This window comes from Populus alba, chromosome 1 (assembly GCF_005239225.2).
Source record: "Populus alba chromosome 1, ASM523922v2, whole genome shotgun sequence".
In the NCBI taxonomy this organism is placed as follows: domain Eukaryota; kingdom Viridiplantae; phylum Streptophyta; class Magnoliopsida; order Malpighiales; family Salicaceae; genus Populus; species Populus alba.
The window spans coordinates 14,468,619-14,491,670 of record NC_133284.1 but is presented as its reverse complement, the minus strand read 5'-3'; the positions used below and the strand labels follow the sequence as shown (position 1 = coordinate 14,491,670).

The window sequence follows — 23,052 nt, the reverse complement described above, 5'->3', positions numbered from 1 at the left end:
GAATGGTGGACACAACTTCACCCATCTGAAGCCAATCTACATCAAAAACCAAAATCAGAACACACAAAAAATTCTCAAAATTCAATAAATACTCATCTGAAGTTTATTCAGCATTCCCATTGCTTTGATTCTAACCTTTATTCTCTTCATATTAATATTCACATAAAGACGGTTCAGGTTGCTGGAGTCCATCAAGTTGATGTCGTGCTTTTCTAAATAAACCCGAATTTTCAATCATGAGGCAGAAAATTCCGCAGAGCTTCTTAGATTATGAAAGACCCATTCATAAACACTGTTATCACAAAATAAAAATTGAAGCAGTTGGTGAAAGACCCATTCACAGACCCATCAAAAAATCAAAATTCAAGCAGTCGATGAGAGACCCATTCACATACTTGTTTTCGGTGAGAAACCCATTCACAGACCCATCACAGACTTAGGGATTTCGATTTGTTCTGGTTCTGTGAATTGTGAAAGACTGAAAAAAGATGAAGAAAGATGAAGATTTTGGTTTTGTTCTGCGTGTTAGTCACACGATGTGACTGTGTGTGTTGTGTAATAGTCAATAGGTCAATACTTGATTGACACGTGGAGATGGAGAGAACAGTGGCGCCCAATTTCTATATTGTTATAGACGCGTAAAATCGGGTGTAAAATCACGATTTTGCGCGATTTTAACGATTTTGACCTGATTTTACCTATTTTCGAGTTTAGTGAACGATTTAGCACGTTTAGCCTATATCAACTCGTAAAATCGTAGAGTTGACTCGCGATTTTAACAACCATGATTATATCTATTACAATTAACAGTCATGCACAATGCACGTGATGATTTCAATTTGAATCGACAAAATAAATAAAATCTTAAATTTCTATCAGTTTTGTTCGATATATTAATTAGTGATCCTAATAACATCCCACTAATTATTTTTTCATTTTTATGTAAATTTGATTTGATTTAATACACAAAGTTTCTCAAGGTTTAACTCGCAAAATTATTTTCAAACACTCATCTCAAAGATATTAACCGATGGATCCACCACCCCAAAACAAAAATAAAGCGGCAGACACAAAATCCCCAAAACCTTTGGGGGAGTGTAAAGCAAGGCGACAAAGTCAAAGTCAATGACTGCCATAACAATCTCTTGAGATACAAGGGCGATCACCATGCCGATCCCCGTATCCGCTCCACTTTGTAACAACTCCCAGAGTTTCTTACTTCAACAGTAACATGAAGTCCAAGTGCATGTTTTTCCCTCGGATCAACAAACATAACGAACAGAACATACAAATCCAAGAAGACCCCTTCAAACCCCTTGTTTCTATTGATCTGATTATATTCAAATTAAATAAACTGCAGCAACACGCTTGATCAAGGGCTATAATGTGGGGTTTAATAAAAAAAAATGAAAAGAAAGTAAAGTTCATACATCGGTCAAGATTAATGAAGATACAATCACAACATACGCCAGAAAGAAGAAAATCGCAATCTGCACAAAGAACTTTGGATTATCTCTCATGTTTGGGGATGTCACTGCCCTGTCAATTGCAATGGAGAACAATTAACTTTTATAAACCTCAAATGGAGAGAACGGACAAAAAACAAAAGGTGAAAACTGAATATTCAATCGTTGCTCAGTAACAACTTTCATTGGATATAAGAAAGCAAATCAGAATTCTCTAGCCATGCTGCAAAATGATTGTTACCTAGCAATGCGCTGGGAAAACCGTCGGAAGGGCAAACTTTGGATAAAGACAATGCCTGGTCCTGTTAGAGTGGCTGTTACTAAATTGTCACCCTGCAATTTCAAAGACACGGTAAAGAACAGCCAATTCTTGCAAAATGTTAATTATCTAATTCAAGCAATGCAGGGTGTTTTTCACAAACAAAGAAGCAATCTCTACATTAATTCATTATTTTGTATTGTGGTTTTTGGGTCCCTGAAAATGAGCACTTGGGTTTCATTGTGCAGAAACAGAGAAGGGTAACCTGGGGTGCGTGACATCAGATAAAAATTAAAGAAAATTGGCGAGTCTATTTCCTATATGAAAAATGACAAAGGTCCATTGTTATATTTTGCTGCTACCAAGACATGAAAAGGACCTTATGGCATGGTCAGAGTCAAATTTTATCTGTTTTCTGTTCAGGATTAACCTGACATATGCCGACAGTGTAAAGGGGCTAACACATCAATTAACAATATCACATTAGGCAAGAAGCCTTGAGTACTAATTAATTACTATGATTGAATGACATGCACAGTATAAAGAAGGAAGTCTGCCTGCTTCATTAAAAATAAGGGGCTTCAAGAAGGAAAGACTAAAGTAAACAAAAAAATGACGATAGAGATAAGAGTGAAATCCATCAAAGAGAGCGACTAACCCCAAAGACTGCCCGTCTCACAGGCCCATTGTACTTGATTTGAACATTGACAGTGGTATTAAGGGCAGCAATGCAAGACACATCAACAGCTAATACCTCACCCACCTCAAGAACTTTCTGTGCAACTAGCAAAAATGAAAACCATAAAGCTGTCAGGGTCAATGCAAAACGGGATGGATCCAGAAACTCGTGTGACAAAAAGGAAAAAACAGTAAGCACATTCATGAAAAAAGTATATATAATCAAAGATCAAGCACAAAAGGGTTAAAGCAGTGAAAGAGGAAAATGATATTATAAAGAGAAGAACAGAAACGAAACAAGTGAGTGGGTGCTGGAAACAAGCATGGCTTGACACTGAAGCCTGCCAAGATATTCCAACCCACAGAGATATGCCTAAGAGGCTAACTGTTCCTGATCCAAATGCATAGACTAGAATTGAGGGAAGACCCATACTTTTATATGTCCTTAATAGTTCCTAAGATGTCAGAAAATACATACCAGATCCTCCAGCAAGAATAAATGCAAGTCCCTGTCCAGTTAGTTTCTGCCTTAAAAATCCCTAGAGAAGCATCAATATCCCCGTCAAATAAATAAATTGGAAGATTTGAGGAAAGTACACATATAGACAGGTTGAAAAAAAGAAAAAAAATCCGCTTGAAGGACCATGACAGTCAGTCAACAAAGGCAATTGGACAAAACTGAACCTTCAGTGTGGAGAGTGCTCTGACAACCAACATAATCTCACCTCTATACTAGGCATGACATTACGTGCCCTCTGATCTACTGTATTGCTGACCTTCACATCACTGACGGAACAAAGGAATGCATCTGGCTACGCAACAATTTCACAACTAATAAATTTGCAGCAGGTAAAAAAGTAAGGAGAAAAGGGCATGCTTTCACTTTGAAAATCATATAATAGGAGAAGACTTGAGTATACAAGGTTTTTCATTTGCAAAATGTCCAATACAATTAAAAGACAATATTATTATCAGCAAAACCAGGGACACAAACAAAAGTGTGAATTAGCTTTACCTGGCATAAAATCTCTCCTCCAAACTTTGCCAAGTCAATCTGCAGAACAAACAAACACCAGACCAGACAAATTACAAACAATGGCTAGTCGTATTAAATCAAAATTTGGGATCACGAGCTTTACAACGCAAGATAAAAAAAAAAAAAAAAAGGCATCTCAGAACTTGACAGTTGGAAGGACAAACCGGGAGGATTCTTGCAAGAGAAGGTGCAGCAATTCCAACAAATCCATCAATTGGACCAGGATTGTGGAAGACTACACTGGTAACAGCCTTGCCAAAAAACCACTGCCAGACACCTACTTCATTTTCATGGATAAAAACATTCTCCATTTCAATTGATCCAGACATGAAGCACATGGAGCCTGCAGTTTACCTGGATGTTAGTTCCACGCATCATAGTAACAGTGAATGAAAGGGGTGTTTAATCATTTAAATGCAGAAGATAAAAACAAATAAAATATCAGTCAGCTGCAAAGCTAACACAGAATTGTACAAGCCATAAAGAAAACAGTGTTTAGATCACCTTACCTGGTTTTGCAATAACTTTTTCTTGTGGCTTCAACATAATCTGATGGATTCACAAATCAATACCAAAGAAGAAATTTAAAGCAGGGAAGCAAAAAGGAGTGGCATATAGCAAGAGATAATTATCACACACACCTGAACTACTTGAGCTTCACCCCCAAAAATCTGGAAAGGTATCACAGCATCTTGATGATTCTACATCACATTATCCCCCATCGTGAGATTATGCAGTGTATGTAATATTAGCAAATCAAATATAGACACTCAACAACAAAGGAGGCAATATAAAATTATAAATTGGTGATCCTCAGATCAAACTAGACTTCAAAAGAGGACAGAACTGATGATACCAAACCAGAGCAACTGATCTCCACATAACTAGCAAATAAACCACGTATCAGCACAAATCAATTTTGTTGCTCTCCTAAAGAAAACAAGTGACTAAAGCAAATATCCCAAACATAGTATATGGTGGACTAACACCACCGCACATTGGTTTCAATCTATACTAATAATCAATGATATAAATTGTATGGTGAAATTTCATTCATAAATTATCCATTAAAATCAGTTTAAAACATTACACCACAGTAGGACTTCCTAAAATAAAAGGTTCATAACATTTTCCACGTGGAACAAACTCTGTTCAAATCACATTTTATTTTCCTTTTATTAGCCATATTAATCATTCCTATTTTATTGTATTCTTCAGCACATTCTTCTTATATCTTCGTCCAATAGCTCCCTCCTCATCCATTCTGATTACACAATCTTTATATTCATATTCATATTCATATTCATATTGATGTAGGCACTAGCCAATGAAGAACCAAACTTAATTCCTAAGAACATCGAAGACTGAGCTAGCAAGAACCACAGGAAGAAGAGTTTACATAACTAGATTTCTGATCAATGTTTGCTGATGAGGTGAGAACCTAAAAATGTAAGACAAGCCCATTTAAAATTAAGCGATGCCAATTCCAAACCTTAATTCTATAGTTATAAAAAAAAAATCCCAATATACACAAAATCTTGTTCCATTAGGAAACGTAGATCACATTTATATCAAACTGAGTAACAAACTCACTTACACTACTCAATGAGGAAACGGATCAAACACCAAACCACACTAAAACCCCAAATTCAACATCCATCAATTTAGTTTTTATTCGTTGACCTAAGCAACCAATTATATACACGTAATTGTGAAAACAGAGACAAATTGTGTACCTGATAAACGTAAGGTTGAAACGGAGTAGAGAAGAAAGGTGCAGCCATGGAGACGCTAGGATTACAGAAGCAGACTGAGAGAGATCGAGAATGAAAGAAAACTAAGTCGTTTAATTATCTTATGGAGATCACACAAGATGATTCCATTCACTTTCACATACACAAAAACTAATCTAATCTAAGAAATTAACAGAAACAGAGTCACGGCGAAATTGAACGATTCTTTTTCTTTCCTAATAAATCTTAGAAAACAATAATAATATTAATAAAAAGGGGGTTTAAGTTTAAGTTTTGGGTATTGGTGAGCTAAATAGGGAAATATTGAATTACGAAAAAGTACTTCGATTTCTGTTGATTTGCGTTCGAGAGTAAGGCAATTCGGTGGCCTGCTGGGGAATTCCATCTGTTTTTGTGTTTTAAAAAATAAATTTTAAAAAATATTAATTTTATTTTTTTCTAGATAAAAAAAACAGCAATTACGCAATACCAAACGGGTTTTTCTGGTGATGGGTGTTTTATGCCGGATGGATTACACGCGGAATAAAGATGACGTGTCATTGTATTATTGGCTGTAGTATTAAATTTCGACGTGTTGAGAATAGCCTTTCGCTTGCTCGTAGATAGGGCGGGCGTCTGCGACACTGCCGTCTCCTTTCAAAGGATAAAAAAAAAAAGATAAAAAGAAGGACGCAACGACATCGTGTTTCTAATGGAAAAATGGGCCTTGCCCGTTTTACAAGGCATTTAACCCAGTTACAGACCCGTTCAGTTCCCCATCATAAAAGGCCTATAAAACCCAAAAGGCATTGATCCCGGTCCAATCATTAAGCAACTGGATCACTACCCTTCAAAATACGTTTATATATATATAAAAAAAAAAAAATATTATTGAACTCTCTCCATTCTCAGATTTTTTATGCAATGGCATTGTTTGCATATCAAGTAGAATTTACAGGTTATTTCAGGCACTATGCTTAAGTTTGGATTGAAACATTTTTTTTTAATGTAAAAAAATAATATTTAAACAGTAGAAATATTTAAACATTTTTTTAAGTTTTGATTGTTCCGATTTTGATGTTTCTGTGTAGAAAAAAGAGCAGTAGTATGTCAAGATCTATTGTTTGGTTGCCTAGATAATGAGCGAAACTGAGAAAGATAAAAAATAAAATAACGGAAACGTATGTTTCTTATCGTTTTGGATTTTAGGAAATTGACAAAAATCTTTGTATTGCAGGATTAATAAAAATATTATTAATTTTTTTAATTAATAAAAATATATTTTATATGTTATTTTATTGAATACCATTGAATTTTTACTTTTGTTTTGAATAAGAGTATATCATTAGTATTAGCAAGTTTTTTTTTCCAACCCATCAAATAGACCCGATGATGAAAGAATAAGGTTGATTGATTTAATGATTTTTTATATTTATAGATAAGTGGATAAAAAAACTATCTTTCTTGAAAAATAGAGGAAAAACCATTTATTATTCATTAAATAGGATTTACTTATTAATTCTTTTTTATATAATTTTTAATGAGCCGAATGCATCAAAAAGTGCATGTATGATTTTTAATAAATAGAATTTGATCCTAATTAATTGATTTATTGAAAACTATTGTTTTTTTTTATATCAAGATATTGATAGTACAATCTTGAATCAATTTATAGGTCTTATGATATATCTCAATATGAAAAATAAAATCAAATGTTTGTATTTGTTTATCATCTCTCCTAACAAATGAGTAATATTGAAATAATTATTTATGATACCATGCAATTTTTCCGACCATATGTAAAAACATTATTTATTTTTATAAGATTTTAAAATAATACCCTCCCTCTTTTATAAGTATTTGTTAGTTTAGTTTAGTTTTTTTATTTCAATTTAAATCAATACCCTTTGTCTCTAATTTTGTTTTGTTAATTGTTTTTTAAATAGTAGTTTGTTTTTTAATTAGTTTTTTTATATATAAAGTTTCAAAGATAGATTAACTATTTGATATGAATAAACTGTATGTGTATGATATATTTGGAAAAAAACAATCAATTTTTATGAGAGAAAATAACCTTTAAGATAAATAAGAAATAAAAATGCATAAATTCAAAAGAAAAATGGATGTTAAATATTTATATATTCATCTAAATTGCACTAACAACTCTTTCTTAGTTAATAGATTAAACTATTTTAAATTAGTCTTATTAAATATAAATAAAATATTTGTATTTTTCAATTAAAAAAACATGATATAATAAAACACATCTATAATATTAATAAGCTATTCTACTATGCTAAAAATTAAATTGAGATTCTATTTTCAGCTCACCACATACTTTAAAACTAGCAACTTGTCTTAAAGGTAAATTGGCCTGGTAGATCAGGGGAAAACAATTATGATAAAAGTTGAGTTTTGGTTTACAATGTAATTGTTAATGATTTCATTAATTTGATCCTGCTGAACTGGGGCAAATCACATGCTAAGGAGCCTCATGTCCTCCTTGTGCCTTCATCGCCCGCAACAAAAAGGCTCCTAAGTTACTAACCACTGGCCGATTCTTTTAACAATTTAGTAATTTAAAATAAAAATAAAAAACAACAAATTATAACTTCTTTTTTAACCAGATTTCAAGCACTCACCTGAGAATTTAATTACAATTATTTTTTAAATAACTTTTTATATCAAAATACATGTTAATAATATTTTTTTATTTTTAAAAAATTATTTTTGACATTAACATATTAAAATTATTTAAAAATATATTAATTTAAAGCTAATAAAATAATAATAAAATTTTAAATTTTTTTAAAACATAAATCTTTAATCTCGTGAGTTGAGGAGAAACAACCTTGCAACCATCAAAAACACTTTAACAGGAGATGTATCCAGTTACTAATATCTGAAGACTGGGTGAATTTTACCTGATGCTTTAAGAACCATGCGTAAAAAGCTAAGAGCTAAGCACCACGGGATTCAGTCATTAGAAAGAACTATAAGATGAACAGAGCGTGGAACAACGATCGTTGATACAGCGGTGCTGCGTACATGAGCAGATAAGCAAGAAAAAGAAAATTCAGGAGAGAAGCAACTAAGCAAGGCCTGAAACATTTTTCACACTGCCCAATAATCATGCTTAATTACAAGAGGGCCAAAGGACAAACGAAAAACTCAATGCAAGAACAGGAAAAACACCTTTGCATCTTTTTTTCTTTTCTCTATATTAGTATGTTATCTTTGTAGTTTATACTTCTGTCAATCCATGTATCCTTGTTCCTTCACTCTTATCTACACTTCACTTGTTCCAAAAACTCTCTTCAATATACGGAATACAAAACATGCGAGCAAAACCATCACAATCCTCTTTGATGCTAACATCCTGAGGTTCACCCTTGCACCATGCTTTCTCATTAGCCTCACTACCATAGCACCCGACATCAAAAACCAAGAACAAACAGCACATAATGTCATCTTCATGATTTCTGTGGATCCACACACATTTCCTGCATCACTTGGAGGCTCCACATATGACAGTTTAGGATCAACATCGCTTCTCTCTGCTTGATGTAGCCCAAGATTCTCGTTTAGCCAACTTGATAGCCATACAAGAAATTTTGCCAGCCATGCTACCTCATCATCAGAAATGGGGCGCTTCATCCAGTCACCCTTGTAATTGACATTGTGCGATGCATGGTTGAAAACTCTTCTGGGCTTAAATATTTCATCCCGTGATTGCACATGTTTTACTTCTGGCGTAAATGAGATCCGTTTCACAGCATGGCCACCAAAAAAACAGCTTACCTGCAACTTTAATGAATCTATACACTGAAGGTTGCATGCAAGACTATCACCAGAGTTGGCTTGCAACTCAGCTTCAGCACGCAATATGAACAACTGCAATAATAACATCATAACCAACAACTGAGATCCTGATCCATAGTCAGAAGGGAGATCAATGTGCCCAGCACGAATACAAATTCAAAATAACAACTATAGAAACCTGGAGTAGCTGTTGCCCACCATCTTCTCCATCACCAAAAAGCCTTAAATCTTTGTTCCAATTCTCATGCAGGAAAGAACCATCAGCATCACTCTCACATAAACCATCTTCCCAATCCTAGCACCAGATAAAGGTAGTTGGAGAAAACTCAAGACCATGAATTTCATAAGGTAAAACCATTGAAATTACAAGAAACACTTTAAAGATATTAAAAATAAAGAACTATAAAAGACAGGATCGTTTGGTTCAATATTAAAAACTTATTGCAAGGCCAGTGCCTCGATTGTTTAGTCTCAACACAACATTAGAAAAATGAAACCAGAGCAGAGAGAAAGGGAGAGGGATGCATCTACCTGCAACTGTTCACGAATTGAAGGAATATATCCATATAAACTGCTAAGCATCGATTTGCCAGACCCAGCTTGTTGCGAATGAAAAGCAGCATCAACATTCTTTATAAGATCAGTCAACTCTTTAGATGATGTCAGTATTTTTATCACCTGAAATCACAAGGTATGAATTAAATAAATCGTAAAAGTTAAAGCAAAACAATCTGCACTAAATCTCCAATGGAGATAAGTGATTAGGCAGCTAATACTCGCATGATAGTATTGTAAACATGCAAAAGCTCAAATTCTTGAATGCTTGAACAAATTATTATTTTTTTGTATATAATTTACACACTTATTCGACCACAAAATATATCTACTAAAAATAGAACAGCAACTTTTGTATCCCCAGTTCTAAACAAAATGATGATGATTAATTACGCTCAAAATGATTCATGACAAACAGATCATCTTACAATAACTTCTAAGTTCAGCTTATAGAGGAAAATTCTACAAGTAAAGGCCAGTGCTGCAATGAAGACTGACCAACCTTCACTAGACTGGATCACATGTGAATACAAATTCATCATCATGCCATCAAGACACTGCTTATGCTCAAATACTACATTTCTGAATACTGGAGGTAACTTCCAGCACCAGGTAAAGCCTTGAACCTTCTAAAAAGTTTTAATCCACAGCAGAACTCCAGAGAACTCAGTACATGTGCCTTATCCTGAAGCTTATTTGTTTCTTTTCACTGACAGAGTCACAAGACTCCATCAGCATCTGACTAAAACCTATAAACATGAAATCTCCTGTCTAAAGTGCAGAGCAGAAGAGAATTATGGGATAAAACTGGTCCGTCACTCCATGGATACTAAAACCCAAGATGAAATACTGCTCAATTAATGCATTGGGGTTTGTATAGTAAAGAAATGATGGCTAAACATGAAAGAAGTGACATGTAACATCGTCTATGCATGTCCAACAAAGTGTACATGAAATCTGATACAAATATTTTGCAAGCTAGACTTGAATGCTGATTTGAAACGATGCAAATAAATCTGAGATATTTCAAATCCTGAATAACAACCCAAAATTAACAAGCAGGAATATCAGAAAGAGTACATAAAGTTACAGAAGCTATCCTAGCTCTGGTCATAGCCCCCCAACCAAAAAAAAATCCCAGAAAAGGAAAGGCTGACAATTAACAGGCAGGAATATCAAGTAGCTCAGAGAAAGAAAAATAAAAGATCATATAAGCCCGTGTGAGAGCCCTGAGCTAGATGAACATGAACACAAATGAAAATCATGGTCAAGTTCAAAAGCAAGCAGTCCTAATCATCTCTGAATTGATTTACCATAAAAGCAGGAAACATGCTGAAAGGAAATTAACCAGAGTAAAGATGGAAAGCAAAGACAAATTCTGAAAAGCATCAACCCCAGGGAAATGGCTTATTTTTTAGTGACAAACCTTCAATACCATCTGGACTATCATTTCAGGATCAGTGTGAAGAAACTTGTGTGCAAACCCAATAAAATGCATAACCAACGAACTGTAGTACAGATAATTGGACAGTACATAGCCCTGCCACGAAGAAGAATAGCCACATTCTACATTCTTCTCACCTTCCTTCTTCACACCCTTCCCTGACCCATCATCTATAATGGCATCAAGCTCTGCAAAATCATCCAAACCAATCTTCCACGGTTCCAAATAAGTAACCCACACAGAAAACACCTGTGAAGCATTCTTAATTGAAGTCCCCACAGGACAAAACAGAAATGACCTCAAAATAAACCTATACGCCGGCCTCTGAATCCAAGCATTCCATGAACCAACCACATGCATTGGGCTATTGATGGATGCAGCCAATTCCTTTGATTTCTCAGAAGAAACCCTACTCCAAGATGGATTCCCAAAATGTTCAATCCCTTCTTTAACTGCACTCGAACTCAAATTCAAGTACTTAACCAACAACTTCACCACCTCACCTAAATTTGGTGTCGGCGGCGTCTCCCCTGGAACCAACCTCGACTTTAAGGACAAACCCCATGACTTGCAAACATTAACATTCAACGGCGAGAAATCACTATCAACCAACCAATAATTCATCAACACATTGACAAAAAACTCCGCTCTATACAAAACTGACCTGTCATTTCCATACCCATAATGCAAAAGCGAACCACGATAAGGCTGATGTGAATTCAAGTCACAAGTAGGCACAAACGCACGCAAATATGCATACAATAGCCGCATATAAAGATCATCATTGCCCTCCACATTTCGCTCGTTTCCATGTTTTGAATGTGAAAAACACGGAATGGAAGATGTCCAATTCTCTAATTTGAACTTTTTGGGTCTTTCAGTTACTGAACTTTTCAAATTATCGCTATTTCCTTTACAAACTGGGTAATAAGCGAACCAGAACATGAAAAATTCAAATACATTTAATTGTACTTGATAATATAAAGATCCTCCTCCTTTAATCGAATCTTCTTTTACTTTATCTTTAAAAAGAGGGCAAAGATTGTTTAAAACCTGACGATCTTTTTCGCCTGGCAGCATAAACCGAGCCCACTCCGGCAACCGTTCGATTGGGAACACGTATTTGACTAAATATTGACGATCAACGGCGAAGAGTGATTGGAAAAGTAGGCTGTTCGGAGAGAGGAAGTTGAAAACCCTAGAAGTTAAAGCGGGGTCGTTTGCTAGGTGGATAATGTCTAGCCATCCAACTGCGCTAGATTGTTTGCTGGACGGCGACGTTGAGTCATCGAAGCCGTAGAGCTTGCAGATTAGAGTAGGGAAGCCGAAGGAGAAGAAGTGGCGGGATTGATCGGGGGAGTGAGAGTGCAAGAAAGAGTCGATGGAGGCGCAGACGGAGGAGATCTGAGGAGGAGTGGAGGAGGAGAGGATGGATGAGACAAGGTCTTGGGATTTGGAAAGGGAATCGACGGTGTACGAGTGCGGGTGCATGGTGGGGGCTAGTGTAGCGGAATTTTCTAGGGTTTTGGTTGCAGAGAGAGAGAGAGAAGGGTTTTGAGTGTTTTCGAAAGATTTTGAAAAGAGAAGGGCAAATGGCGGGTTTTTAAGGGGGTGTGTGGGTGTACGTGGCGATGGATTTAAGGTCTGGCTTGACGGTGATGTGTGGGGTCTGGTTGAATTATGGACTCATTTAGTTTTTTAACTTTTTTTAGTTGATTACGGCAAGGTTTCTGATGGGCGGGGGGGGACTGTACGACGGGGATAGTAGAACAAGTTTTTACGCTGATTATATATATACTAGCCTTGGTACCCGCGCTATGCCGCGGGTATTTTTTTGTATAAAAATATAAAAAAAACAACAAAAATTTAAAAATTTAAAAATTTTTTTGTAAGGCCATACCCAAGAATCTTGGGTTTGGCTGCAACGCCTGACCTAAAAGTAATATTTATAATATTAATAATAAAATTAAACTTACATGATCCAAGTTTAAGTGAGCTTAATTGCAACACCGACTTAAGAATTTTGGATGTGGGTCTGGCTATAAGGTCGTGTTATAAAAATGAGTACAGTGAGGCTTAAAAGAAACAAAAAAAAAAAAAAGACTTTAATTCACTGATGCACAGTAGACGTGGGGAAGCTACAGTGTTTTCCCCACGCGTTTTAGAGTTCTATAATATATATATATAAACGGAATTGTAATTTTTTTATATATATAAAAATATAAAAATTCTTCAATTATTTTTATAATGAGTCCATAATTCTTGAATGATTTGTTGAAGGATTTTGTGCACTCATTGAATAACAATCGAGACAATTAGATCCAATTTGAGATTTTTTTCATAAAAATAATTCATAATTATAAATTATATAAAATCATATCTTAAAAAATTAAAAATATAAAAATTGATGATAAAATGCATTTCAAAGTGTAAATCTACCTCATAAATTATATATAAATTAACAAAAAAATTCAAATTCAAATAAAAATATTTGTTGTTTATAGTTAACGACTTACCATATATTTAACCCTAAATAAATCAAGTAAAATCCATCCTACCTATATCAAATAATTTAGATTTTTTATGAATTTCATTGAATCATCACCCTTTTGAAGAGGTGATTAATGGAACTAAAAACCTTTGGTGAATGGTCTTACTTGTCCATATAAATGTGAGTTAGTATAAGTATATTGAATCATCTAATTTATATCAATTTTTAAAATACATGTCAATCTAATAATAATAAAAAAAAGAGAGTAAAAAGTGATAACAATAAAATTTACTAGAAAATAAGGATTTTTTTTTTATTCTTACATATTTCATACTTTTAGTTTAGTACTTTCAACTTTAAGAAATTGATCCTTTATTGTAAAGAGAAATTGTTCTTTTGGATAAAAAAATAGATAAATTATCTTATACTTTCTTGCTCCCAACATTCTTATATCATAGTTATAATGTAAAGTCTTTTTTACAATAGCTGCAATCATACATATATTAAGATGTAGATATACTATCAAGTGCAAACTAAAATAACGAAATCTAAATTTCCAAAAATCAAGATTTTCATAAAACAAGAAAAAAAAAATCTTCAAATTAATTGTTGAGTTTTATTCCCTAGGGATTCAACAATATAAATAAGGGCTTAGGCCCAAAACAAGAAGGAAAAAACACTGGAAAGACAGAAAAAATAAATCTAAAAAAAAAGATAAGATAAAAATAAAAAATAAAAAGGTTATTCCCCAACTATCTAAAGAAATCAAAACCTTAGTTTCAAGGCATCGATCATTCCCTTCATATTCAACAATAAAATAAATCAATACAACAACCATACGACAGTCTATATTTCTCCCCTGTACATAACAGTAATTCTAGCCAACCTTTACCGCCAATCAAACCTCTTTAATTTCCAAACACATTAAAAAAATAATAAAACCATCATGAATTAAAATTGTTTGTTTTTATATTTCAAAAACGTTTTAAAATTCTTTATACATATTATTTTCCTGGATCATTTTTATCTTTACTATCTAAACAGATCATGTTTATCTTAAATTCTTTATACATACAACTCTCAAGTTTCTTGAACGAAGATATATTAGCAGCACCAACTAAAATACCATCAACATTAATTTCTACAATGATTAAATCATGTTCTTTGTATTTCACTAATAATATTGAATTAATTTTTTACATATTAAAGCCTTTTAAAATAAATAAATAAATAAAATTGCTTGGTCTATCGTACCAAGCTCTAAAAACTTGCTTAAGACCGTGCAAAACTTTTTTAGGATCAAAAGGGTTAAACTCATCAATTACAACATGCAATGATTCTTTAACTACTAGATTATTGTGATTATATCTTCATCGAATTTAGAATTATATTTTCTTAAATTATCTTTCATATTAAAAATAAAATATTTTGATCCCAATACATAAAAATATGAAATATTAAGTTTATGCTCAAACCAAAGCTCATTACAAGTTTTTATATAAAATTGATCTAAGAGAAGCTTGATTTGAAACATAACATGAAGTGTGTATGGCTTTTGCTAAAAAATATTAAAGCAAATTATACTCATTTAGAACAATTCTTTTTATTTTTTAAAGTGATCTATTTTTCCTTGCAACAACTCTATTTCATCTTGAAGCTCTAGAGTTTAAAATTCATATTTAAACCCATTTTCTTCACAAGGATTTCAAATGCAAGATTTTAAGATTATCCACCATGATAACTTCTAATTTTAGAAATCAAATATTTTTTTTTTCATTTTGAATTCTTTTATAAAATTTTGAAAAAGCTTCAAGTGCTTCGTCTTTGTATGCAATAAATAAACCCAATGTAAACCTAATATAATAATCTTCTATGACAAATGCATATATCTTACAACCAGAAACACGTATAGGACAAAAATATATTCACATGATAAAGTTGTAATGCTCAATTTGTGGAGACTTGATTATCAGCTTTGAATAAGCTTTTGACTTGCTTTTCATATTGACAAGCATCACAAAACAATTAAGTTGTGGAAGTCCTCTCATAAGGTTTTTATTGGATAGCTTATGAATCAATTTCATGTTAGCATGTCCAGGTCATTTATGTCAAATACAAGATGAGTCTCATAAAGCATTGAAACACTTAGTATCATAATTAATTTTATATCAATTAATCATACAAATGTTTCCAAGTCTTTTTCTTATGAGAATTATTTTGTTGTCAATAATGTGAATTATCAAGCAAAGTAAAAATTCAAAATAACTATGTTGCACCTATCACGAAACTAACTACTATTTTGCAAGTTATATTTTAAATTATAAACAAGTAAAACGTGATTGATAGTAGGAGAATTTCCAATACCTTGTACATTTCTCCTGGTATCATCTCCAAATGTCACATGTTTGACATTTCATTTTTTTGAAGGGGGTGAATTTGGATTTGTCACCCATCATATATCTCAAGCATTCGATATCCAAGTATCACTTGTGTATTGATAAATAAAACTACTAATTTTGTGTGGCTTATATCCTTTATCAAACAGATCTCGATGTTGATAAGTTAATATAGGGCATATTGTATATTAATAAGATGAAAGTAACAAATTTTCAAGTATTTTTTTCAAACCCTTTTCAAACCGAAAATACAAAAAAAATATTAATGTTGTTTCAAAAGTATTTTTGTGTTTTTGAAAAAAAACTATTTTTTTTTTCTATGCTTCAAATGTTTTTTTATGTTGATATAAAAAATAAATTTTTAAAAATAAAAAAATATTATTTTTATATATTTTCAAGCAAAAAATTATTTTAAAAAATTACACTTATCACAATACCAAATTGGCTCTAAGAGCCTCTTTTATCATCTACACCACATGCATTCATTATTCTATTTCTTGCTGGGACAACACCTCTTAACAAATTAACATGGCCACCCCAATAGCCTTGTATAATTTTTTTTTTATTAAATAAATTTTATGTGTATTGATTTTTATTATCATTTAATTTAATAAATAATTAATTTTAATAAACAAGTTTATTAAACACAACAAGATATATAATTTATGTTATAACATTAAACATCTTTGATTTATATCTGCCTCTTAATTTTTTCAGTTTTGTTTTTAATTATTATTAATAATTGTTTTTCATTTATTTACCCAAATAATTCTTAATTTTTTGAATTAGAGACATATACATACCTTTTGATTTATATTTAGAAGTTTTTAGTCATGTAAAAAAGAAAAGGTATCGCAAAAAGTTTACATGGTTATTTTTTTATTGAAAAAAAATATTGCTGGAAGCATGAAGCCTTAATTGAATTATGGGTGATGTCTGTCGCATGCACAAGTACTGATTAAGGGGAAAAAAAACCCTATTTCCTGTGGTGATTTCATATTTACGATGCGTGGTGAGTGATATCATTGCAACTTTCAATAGTGTTTGCTTCTTTTTTTCATCCTTACACATTGTATTTATTAGGGTTTAAGCTTGATATTCTGATTTGATTTATCTTCAATGAAATTAATATGGTGTAAAAAAATTTTTTATTGATACTTGATTTTAAAAAATAAATACAAGTTTTTATTGTTTATAAAAAACTAAAACTACAGGTACCAAATTTTCACTATAAAAAAGGAATACAAGATTTTTTAACACTAAGGTGTTTTTTTACAAGTTCTAGTCTTCATGACTCTTTTTTTCTTTTGTATTTTTAGTCTTTTTAGTTTAATATTTCTATCTTTATTCAAAATCTTTATTTTATTTACTTTACTGTTTTTTATTTGAGAAAACAACAAAATAGAGAAAAAATTATTGGTTATTATCGTTTTGACAACAAAAAATAATTGAGTTTGGTGTCAACAAATTCCATTTAACGAAATTTTTTATTTATTTATGAGTTATGACAACTCATCTTGCTAAAAAAATTAAATTGGGCATCCAAAACTTTTTTTTATTCTAGTTTGTTTTCAGTTTTTTGACTAATTAAAAGTTAATTTAAAACTATAAATGAGTTTATTAAGGTTTGTGGGTTGTTTATTTTGTGTAATTTCAAGTAAAAAGGAGATTGAAAATGAGATTTTTAGATTATTTTAGTGGAGGCTTGATTAGGCGGTAGAAAATCTGCATAAATAAATAACATGTTTATTTTATTTAATTTTTAGAAACTAGAGTGACCTTATCAAACAAAATAAATAAAAAAGAAGGCAGGGTGTGTGGTTCTGATTCTTCTGAATTGCTGGCCCATGCTGTCCATCCATCTTTTTTTTTTCCCCAGCTGAATTGTGTTGGCCCACCGAGGCTTAGCGATATAACTCTTTTAAACAATTTTTTTTTCTTTTTAATTTAGATTAAAATTAATTATCATAAATTAATTTAAATTATATTTAGGATTTTATCCCATTAAATGCTACTCAATTTTAACGGTTTTTTTTAAATAAGACTATAATATGTTTTATAATATTAGTAATCACTTTTTTTTAGATCCATCATGATTTTTTTTAAAAGTTTATTTAAGATTCATCATGATCAAATTATTAATATCATATTTAGAATTTTATTCCACTAGTTACCTATCAATCTGGTACTTTCTTTATTATAATATTAATAGTTATTTTGTTGATAATTGTGTATTAAATGGATGTTTGGTAATGTGGCTGCGAGTGAACAGCCACATATTTTGATGTTTGGTTAACCAAGCAAAAGCAGTTTTGCTTGGTAGGGCCCATAGCATTTCTGCTGGCCAGCCGCAGGAATTGAGAAGCAGCATTTTGCTGCTTCTTTCAGTGAACAGTGTGAACAGTGGAGCCATGCTCCACTGTCACCATGTCTCTCTTTTTTTTTAATTAGTAACAAAAGTTTTTTTTTTTTTTTTGAAAAACCAATGAGCAAAAGTTTATTTCCCCCCCCCAAAAAAAAAACCAGTGCAATTAATCGTGAATAATATATTTTTTTATATTTTTAAAAAATTAGTTTAAAGTGAATTAAATTTACTCGTATGTAATCTTAATTTTATTCATGATATTATTTTACCTAATTTTATTGCACGCTCAAAAAATCATGGAAATTGTAGTTCTTGTCAAATAACTTTTGTACGTAATGAAATTGTAATTTTTTTTAAAAAAAATTATGTTTTACTTGAAAACTAGTATTTAATATTATTTAATAACACTACATAAATTAGAAAGATATCGCATGATGACGTAACATTTATAGAATTTGATCGCAATTCCAATAATAAATATATCACAATCTTTATTATTTAATAACACTACATAAATTTAAAAAATCAGTTTTGTTGTTACGTGCTTAAGAAACCATGAAAAATATAGTCCTTATTTGATAGATTTCATATGTAATGACATTACATATAGTTTAATGGAATAATAAAAAATATTTGATATTAATATTATTTATTTTATGATGTAATAACAATAGTTAAATCTACAATATTTAAATTAAAATCATTAATATATATATATATATATATTAATTATTTTATAACCTCAATTTGAAAAACATTTTTTTAACCAAGCACATTAAACTATTTTTTGTTCAACCTCAATTTTAACCACAATTTAACCAAACATATATTTTTCAAACCAACTTCAACTAAAAGTATTTATAAAATAACTTTTTTTAAAACCACAACCACAACAGCAACCACAATACCAAACACACTTAGTACTGTCATGCATAATTTTTTTACATATATATAAAAGTTTGTGGACATTAATACTCAATGGAAACAAATTTTATATTTTACTATATTTTCATTATCAACAAAATTTGTTGATTATAAAGTTAATTAACTCTTTTTTTCCTTGATTGCATATGAAATAGCAATATATGATTTTTAACATGTTTTCTTTCTATTGAAGCTTTCTTTATATATCATATTAAGTTTTTTGTTTGAAAAAAAATACTTCTGATAAAAAATTATTTTTTTTAAGAAAAAAATGAACATTTTTTATCAACACATGTCAACTTTTCAACTTCCAATTAATTTTTTTTATTATACTAAAGCACATCAATGATACCAACTTTATTTTTTGGTTATTTATGGCATATTTGAGAGTATGGTTGTGATTGATTTTTAAAGTATTTTTCATGTTGAAATGAATTAAAATGATATTTTTTTATTTAAAAAAAAATATTTTTAAGTACTTTTTATAAAAACAACTTTTTTTTACCAAACACACTTAGTACTGTCATGCAGAATTTTTTTACATGTATATAAAAGTTTGTGGACATTAATACTCAATGGAAACAAATTTTATATTTTACTATATTTTCATTATCAACAAATTTTGTTGATTATAAAGTTAATTAACTCTTTTTTTCCTTGATTGCATATGAAATAACAATATATGATTTTCAACGTGTTTTCTTTCTATTGAAGCTTTCTTTATATATCATATTAAGTTTTTTGTTTGAAAAAAAATACTTCTGATAAAAAATTATTTTTTTTAAGAAAAAAATGAATATTTTTTATTCAACACATGTCAACTTTTCAAATTCCAATTTTTTTTTTTATTATACTAAAAAGCACATCAATGATACCAACTTTATTTTTTGGTTAATTATGACATATTTGAGAGTATGGTTGTGATTGATTTTTAAAGTATTTTTCATGTTGAAATGAATTAAAATGATATTTTTTTATTTTAAAAAAATTATTTTTAAGATCAGTGCATCAAAAAAATCTAAAATATATAAAAATATTAATTTTTAATAAAAAAATTAAATTTTTTAAAAGCATAAGTTGATCTATGTTTTCAAACGATATCTTAATTCTTGATTTTCATGATTAACTAAAGAAAGGGCCCAAACATATACAAATTCCTTCCCATGTTGCACAGCTTTAACAAATGACACAATTTGAGCTTTAATGGACCACACAGCCCAGGTTCTCTAAGCAGGCTTCACGTGGTCCTAGAGTGATTTTCAACATTGCCATCTGGGCCCATGTCTAGGATTTTCTGAGCTGGGTTAACCGAAGCGAATTCTTTTCTCCCCTGAATTTTATATAAAAAAACAAGCCCCTGAACAATAAATCAATAAATCCAAAAATTTCCAAACCAAAACCAGCTCAACCATATAAGCCTTCAAAAAAAAAAAAAAAAAAAAAAAAGCTCAGCAACAATTCCATTTCAGATTTATCCATTAAGTTCATTGTCTGAATCCATAATAAGAAAAGTATTCCATTTAAAAAACTCTTGGATAAAGATCTATAGAAAATGACATGGAAAATCTAATACAAGAAAATTGTATGATTTCATTGTCTATATCATAGAAGCAAGCATTTAGAGTGTACAACAAATGGTTGTTCACTTGTTTTAGGGGGTGTTTAGAACTATGATTGGACTATATTTTTTTAAAAAAGTTTGAATATTTTTAGTTTAATTTTAATTTTTTGAATTTTTTTGATGTAATAATATCAAAATAAATTTAAAAAAATAAAAAAAATATTATTTAATATATTTTACTTTAAAAAATAATTTTTATCACACTCAAAACAAACACACACGTAGCCACTTCAATAGTTTCGACTAACAACCAAAACACCAAAATATGATAAAGTTAAGAAGGTATGCACATGTTGAAAAGGATACAATCCTTTTCCAATAAAGTAATATAGTTTGATTTGATAATTAATTGTGAAGTTTTATATTCTGTTAAAAAGTTAACAAGTGCCGTATAAAGGTAACATAACATATAATTATCTCGATTTAATAATTTAAATTATTATGTAAAATTTTAAAATATAATTTATATTATTTTCTAATACATTCTCTAAAGTCTATTGATAACAATATTGAATTCCTTACATTTATAAGAGATCACAGACTAAATCCTCATTTTCTATGATTAAATTTAATGTGTTATTATTATTTTTTTAAAAAAAGAAGGTTTGAGTAGCCCTTTATTATTTTCGTAGAGAGAGTTAATTCATGATAATACAACTCTCCAGCTAACCATGTATAGGCTACATCGTTTGTTTTTGTGATGTAAAATTTTTTTTTTTAACAAAATTAATTTTTAAAATAATTTTGATATATTAATATTAAAATTAAAAAATATTATTTTAAAATAAAAATACATTAAAAATCAACCGATCGTACCTAATCATAATCAACGATACATATCTCTAATAACTTATATTGTCCGCGAGAAATGTACTATATCATCCGGAAATTGAACCTCCTTGTATCCCTTAGGTTTATATCCCTTTAAAACAGCAATTAATTAGCTAATTACGAGAGAAAAGAACGGGAAGAAGCATTTCAAGAAAGTGATCGTCGTCGATCGAGACCAACGGTGCTGACGGAGCGTTCCATCCTCTGAACACAGTTACATCACAGTACTATCATACACTAACAAAAAGCTAATGATTGCTAATACTTCAGGGTTATATCAGTCTCTTTCTAACAAATCGGTATAAGCTTCTATCAATCTACACTTAACAAAAGCACTAAGCTAGCTGTTTAAATTCATCAGCTAGCTGGCCTGGGTCCTCTGATGTCATGCCTGAGGTTTCCTTCTCTCTGCTAAAACCACACTGGACGTTATATATATATATATATATATATATATATATATATATATATATATATATATATTACTTTATCGCTTTGACGAAGCTAGACACTTTCCAGGATGATGTGAAATCGTGCCTTTATTAGGATTTAAGATTAAATATAGGATTACACTCTATAAGTGGAAGCTAATGATGGTATATTTTGGCATACAATGAGAATAGTTAAAAGTTTGCAATCACACCATCATGCATAATCTAAAGGAATTGACTCCCTTTAATTGTCTTTTCTATTATATGTTTATAGCGTTTGTTTAGCCATATAATAATAATTATTTTTTAAATAATTTTTCGTGTCGAAATGCATACTAATAATTTTTTTTATTTTTTTAAAATTATTTTTGATACTAACCCATTAAAACAATCCAAAACATATAAACCATATTAAAATTTTAACAAAAAAATAAAATTGAATTATCTGGGAACACGGTTTGCACCGCGTTCCCAAACGGTCTCTTAAGAATACGAGAATATTTTTTATTTAAAAATATATTAAAATGATATATATATATATATATATATATTAAAAAATATATTTTTGATATTATATGTCAAAACAATTCAAAAATACTAAAAAAAATTAAATTAATTTTTTAATTTTTTTTTCATGAAAAACATGTTACACCAAAGCCTCAAACAGGAGCTTAATCATGATGTTTGATAAAATAAATCCATGCATTTCACGGTGTCCGGAGGCAATTAATCTTTTTCAAAGAATTTATCTCCAAGTCCAAACTCTAGCTAAATAAAGACATTTGTGGAAAACAAGTTCATACAAATCATAATATTGTTTTTGTGATGGGAAATGTTTTTATTCTTACTCTTAACTTAAAAAAATTATTAGGTTATAGTAAGAAATTAAATTAACAAACATAAATTTATAGTTTTTTTTTAAATAAACAAATAACCATGGCTTGAAAAGCCATCTCCAATTAGTCAAAAGAATAAAGGACAAAGATGCCTTCAATGGCCA

The 23,052-nt window shown here is 30.6% G+C and overlaps 2 protein-coding genes across 2 annotated transcripts; both read right to left on the bottom strand.

The window, feature by feature from the left end:
* Positions 1 to 1,227: 1,227 nt before the first annotated feature.
* LOC118039121 (uncharacterized) lies at positions 1,228 to 5,628 on the bottom strand. The gene is made up of 10 exons (XM_035045730.2): positions 5,176 to 5,628; positions 4,081 to 4,140; positions 3,949 to 3,988; positions 3,604 to 3,782; positions 3,419 to 3,457; positions 3,129 to 3,215; positions 2,882 to 2,942; positions 2,384 to 2,508; positions 1,708 to 1,799; positions 1,228 to 1,539 (listed from the first exon to the last, which is right to left on the bottom strand). The coding sequence occupies exons 1-10, from the start codon at positions 5,221 to 5,223 to the stop codon at positions 1,425 to 1,427; spliced, it is 846 nt and encodes a 281-aa protein (XP_034901621.1). The 5' UTR covers positions 5,224 to 5,628; the 3' UTR covers positions 1,228 to 1,424.
* Positions 5,629 to 8,272: 2,644 nt separating this feature from the next.
* LOC118039120 (uncharacterized) lies at positions 8,273 to 12,578 on the bottom strand. The gene is made up of 4 exons (XM_035045729.2): positions 10,976 to 12,578; positions 9,526 to 9,672; positions 9,173 to 9,289; positions 8,273 to 9,066 (listed from the first exon to the last, which is right to left on the bottom strand). The coding sequence occupies exons 1-4, from the start codon at positions 12,482 to 12,484 to the stop codon at positions 8,461 to 8,463; spliced, it is 2,379 nt and encodes a 792-aa protein (XP_034901620.1). The 5' UTR covers positions 12,485 to 12,578; the 3' UTR covers positions 8,273 to 8,460.
* Positions 12,579 to 23,052: the final 10,474 nt, after the last annotated feature.